Source organism: Onychostoma macrolepis, chromosome 19 (genome assembly GCF_012432095.1).
Source record: "Onychostoma macrolepis isolate SWU-2019 chromosome 19, ASM1243209v1, whole genome shotgun sequence".
Taxonomy (NCBI): domain Eukaryota; kingdom Metazoa; phylum Chordata; class Actinopteri; order Cypriniformes; family Cyprinidae; genus Onychostoma; species Onychostoma macrolepis.
Window position 1 is genome coordinate 30,104,539 of NC_081173.1, and position 10,271 is coordinate 30,114,809.

Here is a 10,271-nt window from a genome sequence, read left to right on the forward strand (position 1 = left end):
TGTATTTGACGTACTGTAAACTCTAGTGTGAAGAAAGAGACAGAGCGAGAGAGTCTTTCATAACATGCAGAATTGACGCGCTACATGTAAACAATATTCTTTGTTGTATTTTCCTGTCAAAATAACGGAGTTCCTTTGGAATTCTTCAGCTTTTAAGAACTGTCGAGTTCTCTGGTAGTGGGCGGAGCTAATACGTGAAAATGACATTCTCATTGGCTGGCGCTCACCTATCATCATCCCTGTTTTGATTTCAGCAAATCAATTTGAGCGAATGCACACGTGATTAATATTCATGAACCCAGCAGCTCATTAATCCTTAGTGCGTTTTATATTGTTATTAGTAGTAGAATTGTAGTAGTTTTGTTATCTTATCATTAGCCTATTATTTTTAGTTTCCCCCCCTTTTTTATATAAACACTAAATGACAAACAATATCTAAATGACAAACAATTCTATTGCCAAGGTGCCCATAGAGGGTTGATAATATTTACAATAATATATTGAATTTGACAGGTGTCTTACACATTGTCCCACAGTAACACAGTAACATTAAAATAGTGTAGATTAGTGTACAATGAATTATATTAATAATTTATTCAATTTAGTGTCCATTTCCTTCATTTAACATATTTAATATTGGGGGCATCCAAGTTATTTGACATATTTGATTTTTTTTTTTACATTTTTAGTAACACAATAGTTACTTGCCCTGGTAATTAGTTACTTTTATAATGATGTAACTCAGTTACTTACTCAGTTACTATTTGTGAGAAGTAACTAGTAACTATAACTAATTACTTTTTTAAAGTAACGTGCTCAACACTGATGCTTAAGCTATAAGCTTTCCATTGATGTATGGTTTGTTAGGATCGGACAATATTTGGCTGAGATACAACTATTTGAAAATCTTAACAAAAATAAAAACAACAACAAAAACAAATATATTATAAAAAGTTAAAAGAAATAATAAATAAATAAATACTAAAACAAAACAAAACAAAAAATAAATATATAAAATAATATTTATATCACAAAATGATCAGAAATACTAAAAAAATAAAAATAAAATGAATAAATAAATACCAAAAGTAAATAAAACTGTAATGTTATTAAAACGAATACTACCATTTTTAACTTGAGCCAGTAAGGAACAATCCAGCAATCACCATTAACAAAAAAATGGAAATATCATTACAAAACAAACACTAATAAATAAATAAATAAATAAATAAATAAAGCTATAAAATCAAAAACATAATAATAAATAAACACATAATAAAAACTAAATAAAGAAACATAATACATTACTAGAAATACTAAAAATAAATAAATAGCAAAAATTAAATCAAGTCATAATACTAAAAATAAAAATAAAAATAAATATTTACTAATATAAAAATAAATAAACTATAACATTACTAAAATGAATACAAGCGTTTTTGACTCGAGCCAGTAGGGAATGATCCAGCAATCACCACTAACAAAAAAGTGGAAACACTAATAACTAAAATACATAAACATGTAAATAAATAAACTATAACATTTTGAATAATCACTCATAATAGTGACCTCTTTTGGCTTGAGCATGTAAGGAACAACCTAGCAACCACCCAGAACTGCATAGCAACATCCAATCAGCTTACTCAAAACATGCTAAAAACCACCGAGTACACCTTAACAAACCAAACTGCAACATGCAACTACAAAACATCACCCTGGCAACCCGCCAAACCTGCCTAGCTAATACACAGAAACGAAGCATCACTGATCAGTGTGGTGTTGATTTTCTGAATGCAGTGCTTTGGCTCAGGTGTGTTTACCTGACAGACGGTGGCCTGCAGCATGGCGTCGAAGCCTCCCTCCGGCGTGTCCATGTTCCCGGAGATCCTCTGCTCCTGGATGACCCGCGTGAACTCCGTCATGTTGTGTGTGATGGGTAGGACATGGATGAAGCCGTGGGCCGGCCTGCAGTTCACCTCATAATCACTGAGACACACACAGAAAACTCACAACAGTGTCTCATCTGTGTTCTCACGTCAATCTGCTCTAGAGTTCTGCTCAGAGTCAGCTCTGGTTACTGTGAACTAAAACCTTGAAAACTGAAATAAAGCGGAAATAAAACGAAGATTAGATGAAAAACGCAAACTTAAAGCGTATATAAAAATTTGAAATCTTGCTTTAGGAACTAACTTCAAATGAAGTAAGTTGAAGAACTGAAATTACTAGAGCTATGAAAACTGCAGTAAAAATAGAGCGAAAAAGAAAAATGTCAAAAAGAGAAATATATATATATATATATATATAAAAAATGAAACAAAGCACAAAAATCCTATAATAATAGTAATAATAATAATAACAACAACAACAACTAAAATTAGTAGAAGTAAAACTTCATAAAAATTCATTTTAAAACGTAATAAATAAATAAAAAGCACAACAAAAAATTCAAACAACACAATGCAAATGATTATTAACAATAACAACAACAATTAAAATGACTAAAACTGAAATAAAATAAATAAAAGCTGTATAGAAACACTAAAAATAAAAACTAATTAAAAAAAAAAGACAAAAACAAACAAAATTGAAAAGTACTAAAATTACTAAAACAAATTACTAAAATATAAATAAATATAAGTAAATAACAAAATAAATAAATAAATACTTAAGAAATATTATCACTATATAGATTATTATTATTTACTTATTTTTAGTATTTATTTGGTAAAATTATGTAATTATAATTAAATATTATGTAAATATAATTATGGAATAATTAACAATTATGTAATTGTTGTTTTAGTAATTCTGTACTTAATAATAATAATAATAATAATAATATCATCATCATCATTATTATGATTATTATTATTATTATTATATTATAAGTACTAAAATGACAAACTGAAATTAATATTTTTAAAAACAAACTAAGAAAACACAAATTACTAAAATAAAAATAAAATTAGTAAACATACAAACTTATATTAAAATTAAAAAAGAAACTGTAACAATAAAAGACAATTCATAAAAATACTGAAATAACACTGATAAATTGAATGAAATCATTTCTCATCAATTTCTTAAAAAAAAAAATTTCTAAAGAATTTTAGGAGAAACATTTGCGACAAAAGTAAATACTCAATCTTGTCATGAGCATGCATATTTTACCCAGTTTATGAAGAAAATAAATATTAAATATATTGTTTAAACATTTTGGATCTTTCCATTTGCAGTGTCACTTTAGAGAATCATTTTAGGGTCAAGAGCTTCCAGGGAACAACGATATAAAAAATGATGTCCTTCATAAAAAGGCAACAAAAGGTTTCACAAGAGATACGATCTGGACAATGTGGACAAAATCTTGTTCTCCAAAAAAAAAACTGAACTGTGTGATTCTGCGCCAATCTCAGTTCAGATGCATGAAGTGCACAGCGATACACAGCAATAATATTTACAAAAGAACTCAAGTATCAACTCACATGTTTCTCCTAAAATTCCTTTCCAAAATAAAAAGTAGATGCATACGAGTCAAAAATGCAAAGAATAGAACGGTAAGAATATTGTAACTATTTAGATCATCTGTTAAGAAAAATCTTTGACTGCATATTTATAAAAAAAAAAAAAAAAAAAAAAAAAAAAAAAATCGCAGTTGCCAGGAGAAATGACTGAATTATAATTTTTTATTATTTAAATATAATTGTAATAATTCATTATTAAAATGTATTGAAAAAAACCCTTAAAATATTAATGTTATCAAATTAATAATTTATAAATGTAGTATTATTTAATAATAATAATTATTATTATTATTATTAATGTTAAATTTGATTTATATTTGAAATAAATATAATTATGAGAATAGATACCTAAAATATTAAGTTATTAAATAATAATAAATTGATTAATTTAATTTGATTTAATTATTTTTTAAATAATAATAATAATAATAATAACAATAATTATTATTATTATTAATAATTATTATTTAATAACTTAATATTTAGTAGTTAAAATAATAATAATAATAATTCTTTTTTTTTTTTTTTAAATGTTCTCGTTAGGTTAGATAATTTTAAATAAATATTTGATTTAATTGCATATTTAAATCACACTGCTGTTAGGTGAAATGACTGACTGAATTATTATTATTATTATTTTTTTTTTTACAATTTCTTCATTATGAGAATAGTTTTCTCTGAATTATCATCAAGTTTTTGTCATTTGTTCTTTGGCTTGTTGTGCTGCAGTTTTGGGTCGGGTGTGTTCACCTGCAGGGGTTCAGGAGTTTGGAGGGATGGACGTCAATGTAAGGAGACAGCGGTTTATCCACGAATGAGCCGAAGCCCACTCTAAAGTCACTGGAGTGCTCCTTCATCAGATGAGACAGAGCCAGACCCGCCGTCTTCAGCCGGTCCAGATTATCCTGCATGGAGGCCGAGACGTCCACTAGATAGTACAGATCCACAGGATAGCGCTCCAACTGCTGCACCTCCACCACAAACGACACCTCGCCGCCTGACACAGGAAGTGACATCATCACAACGCTACATTTACCATTTTACTTTTTAGGAGAAAATTCCTGCTGGTTGCCATGGAGTTGCTATGGTGTTCTGCATTTATGTTGACATGTTGTAATGTACTTTCTAAGGTGCTTTGGGTTGCGTTGCTAGGGTGTTCTTGGCGGTTACCATGGCGTTGCTAAGGTGTTCTGCATTTATGTTGACACATTGTTATGTGGTTTCTAAGGTGTTTTGGGTTGCTAAAGCATTGGGTGTTCTAGGTGGTTGCTATGGCATTTCTATGAGGTTGCTAAGGTGTTCTGCATTTATGTTAGCATTTTGTTATGTGGTTTCTAAAGTGTTGGTTTATTGTTTTCAAGGTGTTTTGTGTTGCTAAGGCGTTCTTGGTGGTTGCCATTACGTTTCTATGAGGTTGCTAAGGTGTTCTGCATTTATGTTAGCACTTTGTTATGTGGTTTCTAAGGTGTTTTGGGTTGCTAAGGCATTGCTAGGGTGTTCTTGGTGGTTGCCATGGAATTTCTATGAGGTTGCTAAGGTGTTCCGCATTTATGTAAGCACTTTGTTATGTGGTTTCTAAATTGCTGGGTTGTTGTTTCTGAGGTGTTTCGGGTTGCTAAGGCGTTGCTATAGCAATAACACCCTATAGGGTGTTCTGGGTGGTTGCCATGGCATTGCTATGAGGTTGCTAAGGTGTTCTGCATTTATGTTGGAACGTTGTTATTTGGCTTCTAAGTTTTTGGGTTGTTGTTTCTAAGGTGTTATAGGTTGCAAAGGTGTTGCTAGGGTGCAGTGGTTTAGTGGTCAGACGTTACCTGGTCGTAGGTGGATGTTAATCTCTCTCGGTGACACCTGTGAGCTGCCGATAGTGGCATTTACTTCCACTTTCACATTTGGGTTTTGGATAAAAGCCTCTTCACAGCCCCGGACTCTCAGGTCAGACACAGATCCACATCGCTGACTTACATGAGCCCCGTCCAGAAACCTCTGTAAACAAACCGTCAGACGGGTCAAGGGTCACCGCTAATGCCTGTTTCTTCAAGAAACAAGGTGACTGTTGTGTAGGGTGGCATTATTGAAAGCTCTTTAGCTCAGAGATCGTTTCTGAGATGTTGGTCAGGGATTAGTCTGACTGGTGCCGAGCACCGCAGCCACTCAATGAATTTAACCACAATCCCGGGAATATGCATGACTCTCTGTACAAAGAAAGCATTTAAATCAATTGTTCGTCCCAAGAAAATAAACACGTCAGTGATGGAGAAAGTTAAAACTCTATAAACTGACTGACTAAAGCCTGACCAAACCACGACCAGACTTTAATGGACAAGTGTTTACATATTTGATTTACTCCTTTTTGGAAGGACTTTTGATTAATAATGTGAAAAATTATTATTATTATTATCATTATAGTATTTATTAATATTTAGAATTGGCTTTTAATGTGATCTTTTCAGTTTTCATTTTAATTTTAAGTTTCATTAATTATGTTAAATATATATTTTTAGCTTTCATTTATTTTATTTAATATATAATGATATAATTTTACTACTTCTGGACTAAACCATAACCGTACTTTAATGAACAAGCATTACAGTATTTGATTAACTATTCTTTGGAAAGACTGCCTTTTAATTTATAATGTGAAAAAAATAAACAAATAAAAACTCAAAGGAATGTGTTTAATATAATCACTAAAATATTTATTTTCCTGGTTAAACCAGTGTCATTTCAGTATTATTTAAATACTATTATTTTATTTATTAATATTTTGAAATAGTTCTATATTTGAAAAGTGTTAGTAATTTTGTTATGCGTTTTCATCATTTTTGTTTTTGTTTTTACACTTCTAATTAGCTTTAATATATTTTGGTTTTGGTAATGTTTTTAATATTTCTATTTTGCTTTGATTTGTTTTAGATACATTTTAGTTGAATCATCTATACACTATAGCATATAGTATATTTGTATTTTATTTTTTCAGCTTTATTTCAATTCTTTATTGTTTTATCTTACAATAACAACAATGGGTTAAACCAAGTTGTAACTGCTCAGAATGTGTTCTTCATTTATTCAAGAATCAACTTTTTTCAGATGTTTGAGAAATTAGTCAGTAATAGCTGAACCTCATTGATATAAACAACTGAGATTTCATGTACAATTTGTCTTCACTACACTCTCAGAAAAAAGGTGCAAAACGGTCACTTTCAAAAGGTACTTACATGTTCACTTTAGTGACTAATATGTGCTTTCAGAGTAGTAGTATTAGGGGTAAATAGGGCACAAAGATGTTTCCGCATTTCTGTTTTGCGGGTTCCCACGATCACCGGTGCATTCTGGGGATTAGGGCTCTGGTGCTTTATCACTAACAGACCAAACATGAGCACTTCACACACTCAAACCTTGAGCTGTGTGCTGAGATACAACAATAGCAGCTCACACACACACACACACACACACACACACACACACACATTACCTCCTGAGAGCACCACACGCATTCAGGGCCACGTCTCAGACAGTCTTCACATGTGGAGATGAGAGACGACAAGCATCGGTTATCCGCTGAACACAGAGACAGAGACATTTACACATGAATGAGCGAGTGTTCAGATCCTCAGCAGGCCTTTGTGTCCAACACAGACCTTGTCAGGACAGAACAGCACACTGTTTGGAAAGAAACGGTCTCAGAAAGATGAACAAATCAGATAAAATAGTAGATATTAATGTGCACAACCAACCAAGCTAGTTTTCTAGCTTGGTCTGGTTCCAGTTGGTTTTTACCACTTCTGTAGCTGATCAGGCTGGGAAACCAGCTGACAAACCAACTAAAATCTGTCAAACACCAGCTTAGGCTGGATTTGGATGGCTTTTTAATATATATATATATATATATATATATATATATATATATATATATATATATATATATATATATATATATATATATATATATATATATATATATATATATATATATATATATATTTTTTTTTTTTTTTTTTTTTTTAAGCAGGAGATCCTGTTGTGCCACAATACAGTATGGGGCACGTTGTCACAGTGGGAACCTGCCAGTTATCATCCACAACATATATGCATTTAAAATGTATTATAGCCTACTAAATGCCATTGTTTTGATTAAGAGAAACTGATAAATAAACTTCACATTTCTGGAAAAAATACAGTTTTTTTTGGCTGGTTTCAGCTGGTCTGGTTCCAGTTGGTTTAGGAATCTGGCTTTAGAGGGGGTTTGGCAACTTCTTTAGCTGGTCAGTCTAGTCTTAGTTGGGAACCCAGCTAATCAACCAGTATACAGTATGGGGCAAGTTGTCACAATAGGAACCTGTGGGTTACTGACACTGACAATACAAATCCTGTGTTTTGAATTCTACTAAATACTATCTAACACAAAAAATGGCATTAACATGTGTGACCCTAGAGCACAAAACCAGTCATAAGTAGCACGGGTATATTTGTAGCAATAGCCAAAAATACATTGCATGGGTCAAAATTATTGATTTTTCTTTTATGCCAAAAATCATTAGGGTATTAAGATCATGTTCCAAGTAGATTTTTTGTAAATTTCCTACCGTAAATATAACAAAACTTAATTTTTGTTTAGTAACATGCATTGCTAAGAACTTAATTTGGACAACTTTAAAGGTGATTTTCTCAATATTTTGATTTTTTTTTTTTTTCGCAACCTCAGATTCCAGATTTTTGAAATAGTTGTATATCAGCCAAATATGCATACATCAATGGAAAGCTTATTTATTCAGCTTTCGGATGATGTATAAATCTCAATTTTTAAAAAATTGACCCTTATGATTGGTTTTGTGGTCCAGGGTCACATATGTATTTAAAATGTATTATAGGCTATTAATACTACCTAAATAGGAAAAATTACACCAACATCAAAGCCATGAAAGGAAACTGATAAATAAACTAGACATTTAGGGAAAAAAATGACAGTTTTTTAAAAAATTAATTTTTTATGGACGTTAAACCATATTCTGACTCCTATTCTGATGTATAGCCTACTATTGCGGTTTGAAGTGTTCCCTTGTCACCAAACAAGCTATCCAGTATGATGCTGGAATATGTGGAAACCGACATAACATAGTTTCGACTCAGAACCTTGCTGTAAACCGCGTGACAACTTGCCCCGTGTGTAAACACTTACTGACATTTCCATTCATTCCCATGAGTTCGCGATCTCAAGATGCGTCCGGCTACAGCATGACAAGATACAAACAATGAAACGCACAGCGAAAGGGTTACAATCGACAGCCAAACTCACCCGAATCGGACCTCACAAACACGAGCAGCACCGAGATCAACAGCAGCAGCATGCGAAGAGCAATCAGATCACAGTGCAGACGCATGCAGGAAGTCATAGCAGCATTAAGTGTGTGTGTGTGTGTGTATGTTTCCAGCGTTTGAACCGCGACTGAAAATCCCCCGGGAACACGTCAGACCCTCATCCGCGCGAACAAAGGAGGGCGATTCGCTTCACCCAACAACCTCATAATCCTAATTTCCAGATTCAGATGAAGCGCGGCGGGACCGCAGTGTGCGCGTTTTTTTGTCATTGCGCGCTTTTACGCTTCGGACACGCAGGGGACGCGCCGCGTTTGGCATCCGCGGTCTTCTTATACAGTCGCGCAAAGGTCACCGTCTGCGCGTCATCCCTTAAAGGTGCTCGGCAACGCAAGAAACTGCAATCATTGTTGTTCATTGCAGTGATTTTGAAAGTGGAGCTGATGAACGCCCAGGTCTGTGTGAACTGAGTCAGGCTGCGCTCTGGTAACTACTATACAGAGGAGGAGCAGGAATTTTACTGTTCCCCCCGCTTTTCCCCTTTTGAGAATGAGAGGTTGTTGAGGAAAACTCTGGCAGGGTTTGTATTGAACGCCTCTGCGTCAGTGTGATTTAAACAATGACGGGTACATGGCTTTCTGACTTTTCCCCTAGTGTTTCTTAGTTTATATCTCACAATTGCGACTCTTTTTTTTCGCAGTTACGAGAATTATGACGTATAAAATTGCAATTATGAGAAAACTTGCAGTTAATTCACCTCAGTCAAGGTAGCCCATATTCAATTTTTTTTTAAACTAATATTTATTTATTTTATTTTTGAACGATTTAACGATTTGTTTTTGACTTTATATAGATAGGAAAGTGTAACGACAGGAAGTGCAAGAGGGAACAGGATTGCCGGGACTCGAACTTGGGACGTCAGTAGAGCAACAGCATTATAAATAAGTGCGCTGCCCATAAAGCAATGACAAGTACATGACTTTCTGACGTTTTCCCTAGTGTTTCTTAGTTTATATTTCACAATTATGACTTTTTTTTCACAGTTACGAGAATTACGACGTATAAACTTGCAATTATGAGAAAAAAGTCAGAATTGTCAGATTAAAAACTCACAGTTAATTCACCTCAGTCAAGGTAGCGCATTTATTTATTTATTTATTTTAAACTAATATTTATTTATTTTATTTTGTAACGATTTGTTTTTATTTAGATAGGAAAGTGTAATGACAGGAAGTGCAAGAGGGAACAGGATTGCGGGAATTCGAACTCGGGACGCCAATATAGCAACAGCACTATAAGTAAGTGCGCTGCCCATAAAGACCTTTTCCCCTAGTGTTTCTTAGTTTATATCTCACAATTACGACTTTTTTTCTCGCAGTTACGAAAATTACGACATATAAACTTGCAATTATGGGAAAAAAGTCAGAATTATCT

At 32.9% G+C, this 10,271-nt stretch overlaps 1 protein-coding gene across 1 annotated transcript in view; it reads right to left on the reverse strand.

The window, feature by feature from the left end:
- The window catches only part of itgb8 (integrin, beta 8), a 37,741-nt gene extending 28,377 nt beyond the window's left edge, over positions 1 to 9,364 (reverse strand). Inside the window, exons 1-5 of the mRNA XM_058754745.1 lie at positions 8,818 to 9,364; positions 6,997 to 7,082; positions 5,336 to 5,507; positions 4,272 to 4,518; positions 1,821 to 1,986 (exon numbers count right to left, since the gene is read on the reverse strand). Of these exons, the coding sequence (XP_058610728.1) occupies positions 1,821 to 1,986; positions 4,272 to 4,518; positions 5,336 to 5,507; positions 6,997 to 7,082; positions 8,818 to 8,914 (768 nt within the window). The 5' untranslated portion in view covers positions 8,915 to 9,364. The remainder of the gene's footprint in view (positions 1 to 1,820; positions 1,987 to 4,271; positions 4,519 to 5,335; positions 5,508 to 6,996; positions 7,083 to 8,817) is intronic.
- Positions 9,365 to 10,271: the final 907 nt, after the last annotated feature.